Source organism: Ranitomeya imitator, chromosome 8 (genome assembly GCF_032444005.1).
Source record: "Ranitomeya imitator isolate aRanImi1 chromosome 8, aRanImi1.pri, whole genome shotgun sequence".
Lineage (NCBI taxonomy): Eukaryota > Metazoa > Chordata > Amphibia > Anura > Dendrobatidae > Ranitomeya > Ranitomeya imitator.
This window is the reverse complement of record NC_091289.1, coordinates 56,281,126-56,299,336: the sequence shown is the minus strand read 5'-3', so window position 1 is coordinate 56,299,336 and position 18,211 is coordinate 56,281,126. Positions and strand designations below refer to the sequence as shown.

The window sequence follows — 18,211 nt, the reverse complement described above, 5'->3', positions numbered from 1 at the left end:
GCTCATATACACACACACACGAGCTCATATACACACACACGAGCTCATATACACACACACAATCTCACTCATATGCACGCACGCGCGCACACACACATATATATAGACGCACACACACACACACACACACACACGCTCATACATACACACAGCTCACACGCTCATACATACATACATACACACACGAGCTCATATACACACACGCACACACACGAGCTCATATACACACACGCACACACACGAGCTCATATACACACACGCACACACACGAGCTCATATACACACACACACGAGCTCATATACACACGCGCGCGCACACACACATATATAGACGCACACACACACACACACACACACACACACACACACACACACACACACACATATCATCAGTTCACATAGTGTAATGTAAAGTGAATAAATGAGCAAGAGAGAAATCTAAATGGCCTCAATATTTGGTGTGATCGCCCTTCCCTTTGCCTTTTAAAACAGCATCAATTCTTCTAGGTACACTTGTACTTGCATACCATTTTTGGAGGACATCGGCAGGGAGGTTGTTCCAAACATCTTGGAGAACTGACCACAGATCTTTTGTGGATATTGCATGCATAAATCTTCCTGTCTCTTTAAGTAGTCCCAGACAAACTTGGTGTTGTTGAGATCAGAGCTCCACGGGGCCGTATCATTACTTCCAGGACTCCATGTTCTTCTTTATGATGAAAATAACACTTGCATATACTATATTTCCCAGTGTGAAATAAAAATAAGGCCCTTCTAATTATAAGTATTGGCTTGTATTTCTCAGCATTGAGGGCACCATTAATCTTGACCAAATTCCCAGTTCCATTTGCTCAAATATGAAATGCGGCCCCAAACTAGCAAAGATCATCCTCATGCCTCACTTTTTTTCTGCAGACACTCATTAGAGTAAGTTCACACAGGGCGTTTTTGCTGCTTTTTTTCTACAGCAAAACCTGATCATCTTGGCAGAAAAGAAGCTGAGTCAAAAACGCAGGTTTCGGTGCGTTTTTTATGCAGTTTTTTTTCCTGTCCATGCTAATGTCCTTGGATTTTCAGCAGCAAAAACGCAGCAAATAATACCTGCGTTTTTGCAGCGTTTTTTTTAACACCCATTCAAGTCAATGGGTGAAAAAATGCAGCAGAAACACTGAAAGAAGTGACTTGCTCTATGTCCAAAAAACGCAGCAAAGCACAAAATACTGATAACACAAAAAACAATATGTGTGCATGAGATTTCTGAAATCTCATAGGCTTTGCTGGTATTGTAAAAAGCAGCTAAAAATTATCATAAACGCAGAAAAAACGCCCTGTGTGAACTTGCCTTTATTGTGCTGTTCTCCAGCCCTTCTGCAATGAAACTGCCTTGTGTTAAGCAAAATATTTGATATTTTGACTCCTCTGTCCAGGGCATATGTTGCCATTTTTCTGCATTCCAGTTTTTATCTTTTCATTTGAGTCTCTTGGCCTGGGGTCCATGTCAAAGGTATGGCTTTTTGGCCACAGTTTTTCCATCAACACCATTTCTGACCAGACGTCTCTTAACAGTATATGGCTGTAGCTGGGTCGCGCTGCTTGCTGCCTATTCTCAGCTGAAGATGCTGCTGAACATCTTCCAATTTAGAAGGAAAGTAAGGGTATGTGTCCACGATCAGGATGGCCGGCGGTATCGTCGGAGCGGCTTAGACGCTCTGCGGTAAGCCCCGCCCCCTTTCTGGGACGCGATGATGCCGGATGTGTTCACAGCACACATCCGGCATCATCGCTCCCCACCATAGGGCCCTGTGCTATATCTTGCGGCGACGCAGCGTCGCCGCAAGATATACGGACATGCTGCGATCTGAAAAGACGCGCAGCATGTCCGGAGTCGCAGGGCCGCCGCGTGCGTGTTACCACGCATAGTGGAGACGGGATTTCATTCAATCCCCTCCACTATGCTGTAACATCTGGACGCTGCGGCTCTATGCAGCGTCAGACACGCAGCGTTTCCTGCACGTGGAAACAGACCCTAAGCATGATGTGTCTTTCATCTGCTGCACTAAGTTTCCGTGCTGGATCACTACATTCAGGTTCACATTGCGTTATGGTGGTCTGTTAAACGGACTACTTTACACCGCGGTGTAACGTAGTCCGTTAATGCCGCCATTGAAAGCAATGTCGGACGCATCACTAGCCGTCATGGAGTGACGGACCCCGAGACGCGGACTGCAGCGTTTCCGGGTCCGTCACTGCTAGCGCAGATAGAGCTAGCAAATGCTCTATCTGCGCTAGCGTGCTGCAATAACGGCACTTGCGTTAACAGCAGCCCGTTAACGTATGTGTTTAACGGGCTGCTATTAACGCAATGTGAACCCGGCCTTATAGGGTATGTGCACACGTAGGTGGGATGTCTGCGGATTTTTCTGCACCTGCTTTTGTAAATCCGCAGGTAAACCACACTGCGGATTACCTGCGGAATTACCGCGGATTTACCGTGATTTTTGTGCGGATTCCACCTGCGGTTTTACACTTCGGATTCCTATTATGGAGCAGGTGTAAACCGCAGCGGAATCAGCACAAAGAATTGACATGCTGCGGAATGTAAACCGCAGCGTTTCCGGGCTTTTTTTTCCGCAGCATGGGCACTGCGGATTTTGTTTTCCATAGGTTTACATGGTACTGTAAACTCATGGAAAACAGCTGCAGATCCGCAGCGTCAAAACCGCTACGGATCCGCAGCAAAATCCGCACTGTGTGCACATACCCAAAATGTTGCCTATTTCTTTGTTCTTCAAAAAAAGCTGGAACAGTACAGCATGAAATCTGCTTTAAAGTCTCTGGAAGAGACCTTTTTGATGCAGTATAACTACCTTGTATCTTGTTGCTCTGCTTAGTCTTACTATGGTGTATGACCTGTGATATGACAATGACACTGTCTTCTGCAACCTCACCTTTGTAGCAGAATTTATTTGTTCCGCACTCAGTTTTAGGGTATGTGCACATGATGCAGATTTAGTGCAGAATTGGTGCAGAACTGCAGCAGATTTTTCTGCTGCAGAAACGCTGCAGAACTGCACTGTGATTTACAGTACAATGTAAATCAATGTGAAAAAAAAGCTGTGCACATGGTGCAGACAAATCTGCGTAGAAACGCTGCAGATTTCAAAGAAGTGCACGTCGCTTCTTTTGTGCAGTTCTGCAGCGTTTCTGCGCAGATTTTTCTGCACCATGTGCACGGCTTTTTTTTTCACATTGATTTACATTGTACTGCGCAGAAACTGCGCAGAAACTGCACAGAAACTGCATCAAATCTGCAGATGCAGATTAATTAGTGCACCACATTTCCTACGTGTGCACATAGCCCTAAAGCCTCCTACACAGCTGTTTTAAGTTCATTGAAAGGCTGTTTCTACCTGCATATGAAAATGGTGATCATTATCACCTGTTTAGTATAAATGGTTACTCATACACCTGACTAGAATCCTGCAAAATCCCTGACTTTGTGCAAGTCTACCTAGAAGAATCAATGCTTTTTTTGAAGACCAAAGGGCGGTCACACCAAATGTGGATGTGATTTAGATTTCTCTTTTGTTAATTCACTTTACATTTTATTAATTGTTATAAAATAAACTATTAACACTTCTATTTTTGAAAGCATTCTTACTGTGCAACATATTATCCATAACCTTAATTAGAAAAAAATTAAAATACATACAGTATTTACATTTATTGCCACATGATTTAGGGAAATGTAGTTATTCCATGGATTTATTTTGATAAATGGAGTTTGGAAGGAATTTTTCCTCCAATTTGAAGCATTTTGCATCTGCATCAGTTTTTTTTTTTCCCCCTTCTGGAGCAACACAGCTGGATTATCGGCTGGTCAATGGAACCGCTGTCTTTTTCAACCTGATCCACTATTAAACTACAGACATACCAATTCTTATATTTTAGAGTCGGCATGATACACTATTCGCATCGCGTGCGCTATGTGTCACAAATGCTCTTACTATCAGAACAGCGCAGTACATTAGTAGTGCAGAGCACCGTGGTATATTCATTGTGTGGCCCACTGGCTGTAAAGATAATATTACTACATCTCTAGATAGCACATCTGCATTTCTCGGCATATTCACTGCAGAGAAATCCATTTAGCAAATGCATTTATCAACGTTTTAGGCGTTAGCCCAGCTCCTCTCATAGCCACAGGCAGGGTGGTAAAGGCCAGTGATTGCCAAGTGTTGGTTACCAAATACCCGTGAGTGTGACAATGAAAAAAACTGATATATAGAGAAGAGGTGTAATTCTATTGTCCCTGCAGGCAGGATCGTCTTCTGTGCTTGGATGGTGGTGGAATTCGTGGACTGGTTCTTATTCAGATGCTTATTGCCATAGAGAAATTAGCGGGTCGTCCCATAAGAGAGCTCTTTGATTGGGTTTCTGGCACCAGTACTGGCGGCATCTTGGCATTAGCCATAGTACATGGTAAGTTAATCCGCACTTTCTTCTTAGGTTTACACTAACATTGTTTTTAGGTTTTTACTTTAGTATATTTTCATTTTTTTGAAAATATTATCTTATCTTATATTTCTACTGACTCCTCATGAGTATAAAATTGTATTAATTCACAATGCAGATAAAAATGACTCCTGGGCTCGCAGATCCTCTGCGGTCCTCCAGGGGGCATCACGAGACTGTTAGATCATTAGGAAACTATGATAAAGAATTGTACTTTTTCTTATTTACTTTTTCTTAGACATTAAAACCTTTTGAGCTTATTTTTATTTTTGTTTGTACAGTTTTAGGAAGTAGTTGTGAGGTTATTGATTTTACTAAGTTGCATAATTTTGTTTTATTTTGAAAAGCTTAATGTGGATTTAGATAAACTGACCCACTGTGTCAAACTGCTGCCAATTGGCTACATACAAGCCAATCGGCAGTCATCTGATGGCCTGTATAGATAGAAAATAAAGGGAACACTAGGCTAGGTTCACATTGCATTAAGTGCAGTCCGTTCAGCGCATACGCGAACGGACTGCGTTAACGCAGTGCCGAAAAAGATCGCGTTTATGCGATCGCGCTAGCACAGATGCTCTATCTGTGCTAGTGGTGACGGACCCAAAAACGCTGCAGACTACATCCGAGGGTCCGTCACAGAATGACGGCACATCACTAACGCATGCCGATTATGACATGCGTTAGGCTGGTTTCACATTGGCGTTTTTTCGGGTGCGTTTTTGCGGTAAAAAACGCAAAAAACCGCATGGTGGAAAAGCGCATGTAAACGCGTGTAAACGCTGCGTTTTTTTGACGCATGCGTTTTTGCATGTGGTGAAAAAAACGCGGCGTTTTGACGCGTTTACATGCGTTTTTACATGCGTTTGCGTTTTTTAAATGCATGCTGAGAAATGTGTGACAGCTGCCAATCATCAAAATAAAGTAAAAAAAAACACTATAAACAGAAATAGTTAAGGTTAGGGGTAGGGTTAGGTGTAGGGATCATAACCCTAACCCTAAAGGGATCCTACCCCTAACCCTACCCCTAACCCTAAGGGATCCTAACCCTACCCCTAACCCTAAGGGATCCTAACCCTACCCCTAACCCTAAGGGATCCTAACCCTACCCCTAACCCTAACCCTAAGGGATCCTAACCCTACCCCTAACCCTAAGGGATCCTAACCCTAACCCTAATCCTAACCCTAACTTTACCCCTAACCCTAAGGGACCCTAACCCTAAGGGATCCTAACCCTACCACTAACCCTAAGGGATCCTAACCCTACCCCTACCCTAACCATAAAGGGATTAGGGTTAGGGTTAGGATCCCTTAGGGTTAGGGGTAGGGTTAGGGGTAGGGTTAGGGTTAGGATCCCTTAGGGTTATGGGTAGGGTTAGGGGTAGGGTTAGGGTTAGGATCCCTTAGGGTTAGGGGTAGGGTTAGGGGTAGGGTTAGGTTCCCTTTATCACCTTTATGTTGGGGGGTGGCATATCAGTGTGTTTTCTGTTTTTTTAATAAAAAAACGCATGCGTTTTTTACCGCAAAAAACGCATGCACCAAAAAACGCATGCGTCCCCATTGACTCCAATGTATTTTTTGACCCAAAAAAAACGCATGAAAACGCATGCGTTTTTTTTTTGGTCCAAAAAACGCTTCTAAAAATACTACAAGTAGCATTTCAGAAAATGAACGCATGCAGTAAAAAAACGCATGCGTCAAAACGCGACCAAACGCGTACACAAAAAAACGCATGCGTTTTCAATGTTAAATATAGGGAAAAAAAACGCATGCGTTTTTAAAAAAAAAAACGCTGCAGACAAAAACGCAAGTGTGAAACCACCCTTAGCGATGCGCTACATAATGGCAGTCAGTGGGTGCTCTAACGCATCCGTTACATAGCGTTAGCGCCGCTATGTAACGGATGCCGTCAGCGGACTGAACTTAACGCAATGTGAACCTAGCCTTAGACAACAGAATATTAACTCCAAGTAAATTAAACTTCTGTGAAATCAAACTGTCCACTTAGGAAGCAACACTGATTGACAATCAATTTCACATGCTGTTGTGCAAATGGAATAAACAGATGGAAATTATTGGCAATTATCAAGACACCCTCAATAAAGGAGTGGTTTTGCAGATGGGGACCACAGACCACATCTCAGTACAAATGCTTTCTGGCTGATGTTTTGGTCACTTTTGAATGTTGGTTGTGCTTTCACACTCGTGGTAGCATGAGACTGACTCTACAACCCACACAAGTGGCTCAGGTAGTGCAGCTCATCCAGGATGGCACATCAATGCGAGCTGTGGCAAGAAGGTTTGCTGTCTGTCAGTGTAGTGTCCAGAGGCTGGAGGCACTACCAGGAGACAGGCCAGTACACCAGGAGATGTGGAGGGGGGCCGTAGGAGAGCAACAACCCAGCAGCAGGACCACTACCTTCGCCTTAGTACAAGGAGGAACAGGAGGAGCACTGCCAGAGCCCTGCAAAATGACCTCCAGCAGGCCACAAATGTGCATGTGTCTGCACAAACGATTAGAAACCGACTCCATGAGGATGGTCTGAGTGCCCGATGTCCACAGATGGAGTTTGTGCCCATAGCCCAACACCGTGCAGGACTCTTGGCATTTGCCACAGAACACCAGGATTGGCAAATGCGCCACTGGCGCCCTGTGCTCTTCTCAGATGAAAGTAGATTCACACTGAGCACATGTGACAGTCTAGAGACGCCGTGGAGAGCGATCTGCTGCCTGCAACATCCTTCAGTATGACCGGTTTGGCAGTTGGTCAGTAATGGTGTGGGATGGCATGTCTTTGAAGGGCCGCACAGCCCTCCATGTGCTCGTCAGAGGTAACCTGACTGCCATTAGGTACCGAAATGAGATCCTCAGACCCCTTGTGAGACCATATGCTGGTGCGGTTGGCCATGGGTTCTTCCTAATGCAGAACAATGCAAGATGAAGGCATTGAATCTATGGACTGGCCCGCCCGTTCCCCAGACCTGAATCAGATTGAGCACATCTGGGACATCATGTCTCGCTCCATCCACCAACGTCACCTTGCACCACAGACTGTCCAGGAGTTGGCGGATGCTTTAGTCCAGGTCTGAGAGGAGATCCCTCAGGAGACCATCTGCTGTCTCATCAGGAGCATGCCCAGGCGTTGTAGGGAGGTCATACAGGCACGTTGAGGCCACACACAGTACTTAGCATCTTTTCCTTGTCATGAGGCATTTCCACTGATGTTGGATCAACCTGTAATTTGATTTTCCAGTTTGATTTTGAGTACCGTATATACTCGAGTATAAGCCGACCCGAGTATAAGCCGACCCCCCTAATTTTGCCACAAAAAACTGGGAAAACTTATTGACTCGAGTATAAGCCTAGGGTGGAAATGCAGCAACTACCGGTGAATTTCAAAAATAAAAATAGATCATTATTTCCCCATAGCTGTGCCATATAGTGCTCTACACCATTCATATTTCCCCATAGCTGTGCCCCATATAGTGCTCTGCACCGTTCACTGTGCCCCCTAGCTGTGCCATATACGGTGCTCTGCACCGTTCACTGTGCCCCCTAGCTGTGCCATATACAGTGCTCTGCACCGTTCACTGTGCCCCATAGCTGTGCCATATACAGTGCTCTGCACCGTTCACTGTGCCCCATAGCTGTGCCATATACGGTGCTCTGCACCGTTCATTGTGCCCCCTAGCTGTGCCATATACGGTGCTCTGCACCGTTCACTGTGCCCCCTAGCTGTGCCTTATACGGTGCTCCGCACCGTTCACTGTGCCCCCTAGCTGTGCCTTATACGGTGCTCCACACCGTTCACTGTGCCCCCTAGCTGTGCCATATAGTGCTCTGCACCGTTCATTGTGCCCCCTAGCTGTGCCTTATACGGTGCTCTGCACCGTTCATTGTGCCCCCTAGCTGTGCCTTATACGGTGCTCTACACCGTTCACTGTGCCCCCTAGCTGTGCCTTATACGGTGCTTTGCACCGTTCATTGTGCCCCCTAGCTGTGCCTTATACGGTGCTCTGCACCGTTCACTGTGCCCCCTAGCTGTGCCTTATACGGTGCTCTGCACCGTTCATTGTGCCCCCTAGCTGTGCCTTATACGGTGCTCTGCACCGTTCATTGTGCCCCCTAGCTGTGCCTTATACGGTGCTCTGCACCGTTCATTGTGCCCCCTAGCTGTGCCTTATACGGTGCTCTGCACCGTTCACTGTGCCCCATAGATGCTCCACATTAATCTGTGCTGCCGCTGCTACTGCTGCAATAAAAAAAAAAAAAACAGATACTCACCTCCCTTGATTGCAGCTCCCGGCGTCTCGTTCCGGCGCCTCCATCTTCCCGGCGTCTCTGCGCTGACTGATCAGGCAGAGGGCGCCGCGCACACTATATGCGTCATCGCGCCCTCTGCCTGATCAGTCAGAGAGCGCAGACGCCGGGAAGATGGAGGCCCCGGCCGGGAAGATGGATCGGCGCCCGGCGGCTGGAACGAGGACAGGTGAATATAACATACTCACCTAGTCCTGGCGATCCTCGCGCTGTCCCCTCCTGTCTTCGGCGCTGCAGCTTCTTTCTCTATCAGCGGTCACCGGCACCGCTGATTAGAGAAATGAATAAGCGGCTCCGCCCCTATGGGAGGTGGAGCCGCTTATTCATTTCTGTAATGAGCGGTCCCACGTGACCGCTGAAGAGAGGAAGAAGCTGCAGCGCCGAAGCCCGTGGGACGGCAGGGACAGCGCGAGGATCGCTGGGACTAGGTGAGTATGCCTCAGCGCCCTCACCCCCTCACCTGCCGACCCCACCGCTACCGTGACTCGAGTATAAGCCGAGGGGGGCACTTTCAGCCCTAAAATTTGGGCTGAAAATCTCGGCTTATACTCGAGTATATACGGTATATTGAGTATATGGGATATTCATTTTAATTTACATTGATAATTATGTTTTATTCTTAAGAACACATTCCACTATGCAATTAATAAAAATTTGCAACTGGAATATTTCATTCAGAGGTATCTAGGATGTCATATTTTAGTGTTCCCTTTATTTTTTGACCTACTTTAATTTTGTTCCATATAAAATTAATGGCAAAAGCCGAGTGCTGTACGCCTTTATCTCCAACAGTCCCATAGAAAAGTGGTGCGCATGTCCTGCCACTGCATCATTCATATGGGACTCTGCAGAGTCCGGTTCTTGGGACCAGTCAAGCTCCCAGTGGCTGGACCCCTAGTTACATCGTTACATAGTTAAGGTTGAAGAAAGACTATAAGTCCATCTAGTTCAACCCATAGCCTAACCTAACATGCCCTAACATGTTGATCCAGAGGAAGGCAAAAAAAACCATGTGGCAAAGAGTAAGCTCCACCTTGGGGAAAAAAAATTCCTTCCCGACTCCACATACAGCAATCAGACTAGTTCCCTGGATCAACGCCCTATCAAGGAGTCTAGTATATATACTCTGCAACATTATACTTTTCCAGAAATGTATCCAGTCCCCTCTTAAATTTAAGTAATGAATCACTCATTACAACATCATATGGCAGAGAGTTCCATAGTCTCACTGCTCTTACAGTAAAGAATCCGCGTCTGTTATTATGCTTAAACCTTTTTTCCTCCAGACGTCCTCTAATAACCTTGGTCGCTCTTCTCTGCACCCGCTCTAGTTCAGCTACGTCTTTCTTATACACCGGAGACCAGAACTGTGCACAATATTCTAAGTGTGGTCGAACTAGTGACTTGTATAGAGGTAAAATTATGTTCTCCTCATGAGCATCTATGCCTCTTTTAATGCATCCCATTATTTTATTTGCCTTTGTAGCAGCTGCCTGACACTGGCCACTGAATATGAGTTTGTTTTCCACCCATACACCCAGGTCTTTTTCATTGACGGTTTTGCCCAGAGTTTTAGAATTAAGCACATAATTATACATCTTATTACTTCTACCCAAGTGCATGACCTTACATTTATCCCCATTAAAGCTCATTTGCCATTTATCAGCCCAAGCTTCTAGTTTACATAAATCATCCGGTAATATAAAATTGTCCTCCTCTGTACTGATTACCCTGCAGAGTTTAGTGTCATCTGCAAATATTGAAATTCTACTCTGAATGCCCCCTACAAGGTCATTAATAAATATATTAAAAAGAAGAGGGCCCAATACTGACCCCTGTGGTACCCCACTGCTAACCGCTACCCAGTCCGAGTGTGCTCCATTAATAAACACCCTTTGTTTCCTATCCCTGAGCCAGCTCTCAACCCACTTGCACATATTTTCCCCTATCCCCATTATTCTCATTTTATGTATCAACCTTTTGCGTGGCACCGTATCAAAAGCTTTTGAAAAGTCCATATACACTACGTCCACTGGGTTCCCTTGGTCCAGTCTGGAACTTACCTCTTCATAGAAACTGATCAAATTAGTCTGACATGAACGGTCCTTAGTAAACCCGTGTTGATACTGGGTCATGAGGTTATTCCTCTTCAGATACTCCAGTATAGCATCCCTTAGAATTCCCTCCAGGATTTTACCCACATTAGAGGTTAAGCTTACTGGCCTATAATTTCCGAGTTCAGTTTTTTCCCCTTTTTGAATATTGGCACCACATTTGCTATACGCCAGTCCTGTGGTACAGACCCTGTTATTATGGAGTCTTTAAAGATTAAAAATAATGGTCTATCAATGACTGTACTTAATTCCTGCAGTACTCGAGGGTGTATCCCATCCGGGCCCGGAGATTTGTCAATTTTAGTGATTTTTAGATGCCGCCGCACTTCCTGCTGGGTTAAGCAGGTGACATTTAATTGGGAATTTTTATCACTAGTCATTTTGTCTGCCATGGGATTTTCTTGTGTCAATACTGATGAAAAAAAGTCATTTAGCATATTGGCTTTTTCCTCATCCACCATTTCACCCAGACTATTTTTAAGGGGGCCAACACTATCATTTTTTAGTTTCTTACTATTTATGTAGTTAAAGAATATTTTGGGATTATTTTTACTCTCTCTGGCAATGAGTCTCTCTGTCTCAATCTTTGCTGCCTTGATTTGCTTTTTACAGAATTTATTTAATTTTCTGTATTTATTTAATGCCTCCTCACTACCTACTTCCTTTAATTCTCTAAATGCTTTCTTTTTGTCACTTATTGCGCCCCTTACAGCTCTACTTAGCCATATTGGTTTCCTCCTATTTCTAGTATGTTTATTCCCACACGGTATATATTGTGCACATGTCATATCCAGGATGCTAATAAATGTCTCCCATTTTCTTTGTGTATTTTTGTGTCTCAGGATATCATCCCAGTTAATTGCTCCAAGATCCTCTCTCATCCGTTGGAAATTTGCCCTCCTGAAGTTTAGTGTCCTTGTAACCCCTCTATTACACATCTTTTTAAAGGATACATGAAAGCTTATTATTTTGTGATCGCTATTCCCCTAGTGACCCCCAACCCTTATATTTGATATGCGGTCTGGCCTGTTGGTTAATATTAGGTCCAGCAGTGCCCCCCTTCTTGTTGGGTCCTGAACCAGTTGTGAAAGGTAATTGTCTCTCATAGTTGTCAAAAACCGATTACCTTTGCTGGAACTGCAGGTTTCTGTTCCCCAATCTATTTCAGGGTAGTTGAAGTCCCCCATAATAATGACTTCCCATTGCTATTTGCTTTACGAGGATATTCTCCATTGCTTCGATTATTTTTTGGAGATTTATAACAAACCCCATCAGTAATTTATTATTTTTTCCGCCTCCCCTTATCTCCACCCACAGGGATTCTACATTTTCATTAAATTCACCTATATTATCACGCAGGATGGGTTTTAAGGACGATTTTACATATAGACACATCCCTCCCCCTCGCCTATCCATTCGGTCATTTCTGAACAGACTATATCCCTGCAGGTTAACAGCCCAGTCATGGCTCTCAGCCAGCCACGTTTCAGATATCCCCACCATGTCATAATTATGCTCCAACAACATTAGTTCTAATTCGTCCATTTTGTTGGCGAGGCTTCTGGCATTAGTATACATGCACTTGATGTTCCTCTCTGTACCTCTATTCTTTCTTAAATTATTAACTGTTCTAACCTCACCCCCCATGCCACCGCCACCCCCAACTTCCTTATTTGTGCCCAGGTCTCTATCTGCACTATCTTTCCCTCCTATAAAATGAATACCCTCCCCCCCCCCCCAATCCCTAGTTTAAACACTCCTCCAACCTTCTAGCCATTTTCTCCCCCAGCACAGCTTCACCTTTCCCATTGAGGTGCAGCCTGTCCCTAGCGTAGAACCTGTAGCCAACTGAGAAGTCGGCCCAGTTCTGCAGGAACCCAAACCCCTCCTTCCAATTCTTGAGCCACTTATTAACCTCCCTAATCTCCCGTTGCCTCTCTGGCGTGGCACGTGGTACAGGCAGTATTTCGGAAAATACCACGTTGGAGGTCCTTGCTTTCAGCTTGCAGCCTAATTCCCTGAAATCATCTTTAAGGACCTTCCACTTGCCTCTAACTTTGTCATTTGTGCCAATGTGCACCATGACCGCTGCTGGGTCCTCACCAGCCCCTCCCAGTAATCTGTCCACCCGCTCAGCGATGTGTCGGACTCGAGCGCCAGGTAGGCAGCACACCGTTCGACGATCCCCGTCTTTGTGACAGATTGCCCTATCTGTTCCCCTAATAATTGAGTCGCCCACTACCAGCACCTGTCTGGCCTGCCCTGCTCTCCTATTTCCCGCCTTACTGGAGCAGTCACTCCTCCGGCTTTCAGAGGACATGCCTGGCTGCAGCACTGCTACCCCTGTACTGGCACCCCCCTCATCTGCCAACTTAGCAAACTTATTGGGGTGTGCCAGATCAGGACTAGCCTCCCTGGCACTCTTCCCTCTACCCCGCTTCCTAACTGTCACCCAGCTTGCTACTTCATTGTCCTGCAGCTCCATCCCACCATCCCCCCCCCCCTCATCTATCCCATTGAGCGTCTGCTCCATGAGCAGAAGACTCCTCTCCATATTGTCTATGGATCTCAGTGTTGCCAGCTGCACATTTAGATCCAGAATCTGGGTTTCCAAATGCACAACGTGCTCACATCTCGCACAGCAGTATGCACCCTCGACCGGCTGGTCAAGGATTGCATACATGTGGCAAGATGTGCACTGGATGGCATTAACAATAGTGGAGCACATTTCCTAATGGGGATTGCACCACACAGAAAAGTTAAATAAAAACAATAAAAAATAAATACAAAGTATTAATAAAAAACAGATAGTAATTCCTCCCTTGGAAACTCCCTGAATCCAAAGTCATTGAATTACAAGTCACACTTACCGCCGTTCACACTTACGCTCAGCTCACACTCAGCTCGCTCACACTCGCTATGCTGAAGATTTATAGATTTTTTTTTTCTCTAGTTCCCCTCAACAGCAATCCACCTTGCTGTTCAAATGCACTTCCAAAAAGGAAGGATCAGCAAATTATCACAAATCTTATAGGAGTGATCTTTAAGTCCCTCTAAACACAGAATAAAGTTGTCTGAACCTGATAATATTGGTGTGATAGAGTGACCGTGTAATGTAAATGGGGCCTCCCAACTATGCCCTGAAAGATGATGTTTTAGGAGAATAGGGTCTTGGACCACTTGAATTTAAAAGTCTCATCCTTTTGTTTCCACTGAAGATTTTTCGACAGGGTTTTTTGACTGCAGCTTGCTTTATTCCCCTAATGGAGAAAGCAAGAACTTTGAATATGATTTCTCAGCCCAACGTCTATCTAAGCTGTTTAGGCTCCTTGAGATGTGGCATAGTTTTAAGATTTGGCATGGGCAACTGAGTATTAACTGGCATCCAACCATGGAACAAATGTGCTACAGCAACACAGCCCACAGCTGAATGGTCACTGTTATGGTTATGTATAATTCAATAGCACAAGCAAATACAAAAAATACTTTCTATCATATCTTATCAGAGAAATCTGCTTCTTTCTACACTTAAGAGCCACTTCTTCTGAATTCTGAAATACAGCTAAATTCCGTCAAAACGAGATGAAGAATGACTGTGGTAACACATTACTGCTGCCTTTTTGAAGTTTATAGAAAAGGTAGGGAGCAGAACAAGAGAGGGAGGCATAGAGACGCACAGACCCCTGCTGCTTTAATAAACTGTGAATCCAGCCCTGGAGTGAGATAAACGCCGCTCCGCACTCCTGTATAATGTCCTCCATGCTGCCGCTGCTTGTGATCATGCGCTACGAGACACCGATGCCAAGTACTGACCAGTATTCTCCCTTGAGGCCTGTGTAGCGGTGCAGTATTGGCTGATGTCTGCATTTGTGACATGGGAAGATTAGAGGACTTCGTCCAAGGAATACAAGGCGTGCAGAGATTGATTATTAACTACAATATATGACTTTGAAATGTAGTTACACTTTGAGCGTGTTGTCTGAGAACCATACTTATCGTTTCATTATAGCCATTAAATACGTCACGCCATGTTCTGATATTCTAAGAAACGTCTTTGGATTTTGTCACGCCTGATACTTTGTTCTTGTGGCAGATAAGTCGCTGCCAAAGACGTCCATAGGGTGTTCCCCAGTCCTTTCTGAAAACACTTGCACACTTGTTTGAGCCTATATATCAGTAAGAGTGTCTGTAGGAACAACTGTCCGTACAGCACTTGGCCATTTCCAGAAATCCTGTAGACAATGATTTGAGCTTGAGGTCGAAAATGGACACCTTTTCTCCATTCAGGACAGGGCTCTGAGCACCTTTCTTGGAATTGCTGGGAGTCCCAGCTGTCACCACCAGCGATCAGTTATAAGCCTTTGGGATAACTCTAAAATATGAGTGCATGTTTTACCCATTGCTATATCCTTTAACCTCCCAGATACATGCACGTTTGCGGCCAGGTACAGTGGCATGTAAAAGTTGGACACCCCTGGTCAAAATTACTGTTATTGTGAAAAGATAAGCAAGTTGAAGATCAAATGATCTCTAAAAGGGCTAAAGTTAAAGATTACACATTTCCTTTGTATTTTAGGCAAAAAAAATATTTTTTAATATTTTACACTTTAAAAATTAAGTAAAATGGACCGATGCAAAAGTTTTTGGCACCCGTCACGGTTGGTACCTATGACAAGATACAGGATTTTGTGGATTTAGTCCGTGCTACCAATAGTGATATAAAGTCAAGGTGTTAAAATAAACAAAAGTGGCTTAATTCAATGCGTTTCAAGGTTCAAATTACCTCTTTTTCAGGACATAACCACACGTGTACCTTGGTTTTTGTCCTGATGAAGAGGTCCTGCGTTGACCTCGAAATGCCTTGACTTTTTAAACCTGTTAAAATAAAGTTTTCAAGGAATGTATTCGTTGAATATAATTAGCAGCGCATCCAGTGACACTTCACCCAGATGTGGTCGCACTCAGTGGTTGGCAATTCTAAAGGGAGCTGCCAGCAGTGGATCTTGATGCTTTATCCAAGTGCATTCAGGGTGGCAGAGCATTCCTCAGACAACCATTAATAACCTCGCTGATAGCAGCCAAGGCTGTAAGTGCCTGTATTGTTGCATGTGATGCTCATACTTGATACTGAATAAATTGAGATGTTGTTTACATTTTATTTCCATTTTGTCATCATTTGCATATTCCTTACATGTCTATCCATCATGTGATTTCCATAATACCACAACTTTTCCTTCTTCGTGGTGCAATTTTAATGTTAAGGAGAGTAATTGCTTCTCTTTTTATTTTACTTTAACGTAAGATCACCCCTTTAGACAACAAATCTAGGGTTTAGCACTGTAGACTTGGGGGCAAAGCACCAAGGGGTTAAGAAGACATCGCTAATTTTCAATAACGAGTATGGTCTGAAAGTGCTGCTTGTAATACAAAAATATATATTTTTAGGGGGTGCATACTTGCTCAGGGCACTTTGCATATATAAATCTATATTTGTTCTGGCAGGAAAATCCATGGAATACCTTCGCTGCTTGTACTTCCGCATGAAAAATGAGGTTTTTCGTGGATCACGACCTTATGAGTCTGGACCTCTTGAGGAGTTTTTAAAAAGGGAATTTGGGGAGGAAACCAAAATGACAGATGTGAGGCACCCCAAGTGAGTTGAATCTAAATAAAAGATCAGTAAAAATTAAACATTTTATCTCTAATAATGTTTACACAAGTTTGCTGTTTTTGTGTACCGTAGTCATTTTTATTTGCCCTTGCACAGTTCTTAGTTTAAGTTTTCTTTAATGTCTTAGGATTGTGTTCCGCCGTCTTGACCCCAATGTTTTTTCCTGTTAATGCCATCAACATAAGGCCTTAAAGAGCGCCTTTTGGTGGGGCTTGGTTATTCAGCTGAGCGGCTGCACTGGAGCAAAGTTCCCGATATCCTGTAAAGAATATGGTCTGCATTGAGTTCATGTTTCCCTCCCTGGCTGGAATTTGGAAGGTGTTGAGAGGAATCTGCTGGGTTCCATGTAGCAGCGATGGAGAAGGCAGAAAGACCCGGTGCCCCTGAGGTCCTTAAGCGAGCTGCACGCTGACGAGAAAGTGGTGGCCATCGTAAAGCCGAATCCTAGTGCTGGTGAGTAGTGCCGAGAGGAGAGGGCACAGAGAACATCTTTACCGATTCCCCCACCTGTGCTCTTGAGTGCCCAGTTGCCCCTGCTCAGCGGCACTGCCGGTTCTCCTGTTTTATGTGTAGTAAGGAGGCGAAGATGCCGCTGGGGCCTAGTTCTTGAGCTTGAAGGGACCCTGTGAGTGCAAAAGGAAAGCAGTAAATCAGCCTCTGGGGATAAACAGGAGGGAGGGTGGTTGGTCATTCTCTATTCCCTCCCCCCCCCCCCAGCAAGATGACTCCTTGACACCTTCGGCAAAGAAGTCCTTACCCACTTATTTGCAGTGGAAGCTGAGACCAGTGGGCAGAGCTTCCCAGCCTGTTCTGATTAAAATATCACATTTCATAGATCAGGACATAATTCTGGGAAGGAGCCCGGGAGATGCAAGACATTAGACTTGGTGGGCAGAAGGTCTCGTTCTTTCTGGATTTTTCAGTGACCGTTCTGTGGAAGAGATCCATGTGTCTGGACATTAAAAAGAGATTGACAGTACTGGGAGTACAATATTCCATGATTTAGCCTGTGAGTAGTTGCCCTAGGTACTACTACCTTCCTTCATGCCTTGAGATGTTTGGACACTCGTGATCGTCAGATCCAACAGGAGATGAGAGCAAGAAGGGCTTGAGCGAAAAGGAGTCTATGGAAGAAGAATTGTTTTGCACTAAATCTTCTTGTGAAGGAGGCAAAAAATTCACTGGAGTTTTTCAGCTGGAGCTCCAGGTTTCCTTGAAAGTTCAAGATTGTATTCGAATGTATATGTTGAAGCTACGGCTTAGTTCTGTGTATGTATTTAATTCTTTGTTCCTTATAGTAATGGAGCTGGCTCTGTTCCAGAGTCATCTGCACTTGGTAAACAAGTATCTGTGTTCCTCTTTTTCTCAGAAGAGACAATTTGAATATTTAATTTCCCAGAGGAGCATTGCACGGCGAGTAAGCCTCCTTACCTTGACAAGCCAGCTGGCATGTCACTCTCCATAAGGAGAAACGATACCCCTTAGACCCCAGTCCAGAGCCTCTCACCTAGCCAAATCAGTTCTCATGCTTCGCACTGACGAGGGCCAACAGCCTGAAACACCGTGTCTGCGAATTGAGATACTGATTTGGCT

The 18,211-nt window shown here is 44.6% G+C and overlaps 1 protein-coding gene across 8 annotated transcripts in view; it reads left to right on the top strand.

The window, feature by feature from the left end:
- The window catches only part of PLA2G6 (phospholipase A2 group VI), a 103,872-nt gene that overhangs the window by 57,706 nt on the left and 27,955 nt on the right, over positions 1-18,211 (top strand). For all 8 annotated transcript variants that reach the window (XR_011315026.1, XM_069736962.1, XM_069736957.1 and 5 more), the window contains 2 exons: positions 4,319-4,482; positions 16,450-16,600. Coding sequence is in view for 7 of the 8 variants with exons in the window: in XM_069736962.1 (XP_069593063.1) it covers positions 4,319-4,482; positions 16,450-16,600 (315 nt within the window). In the remaining variant the exon portion in view is untranslated. The remainder of the gene's footprint in view (positions 1-4,318; positions 4,483-16,449; positions 16,601-18,211) is intronic.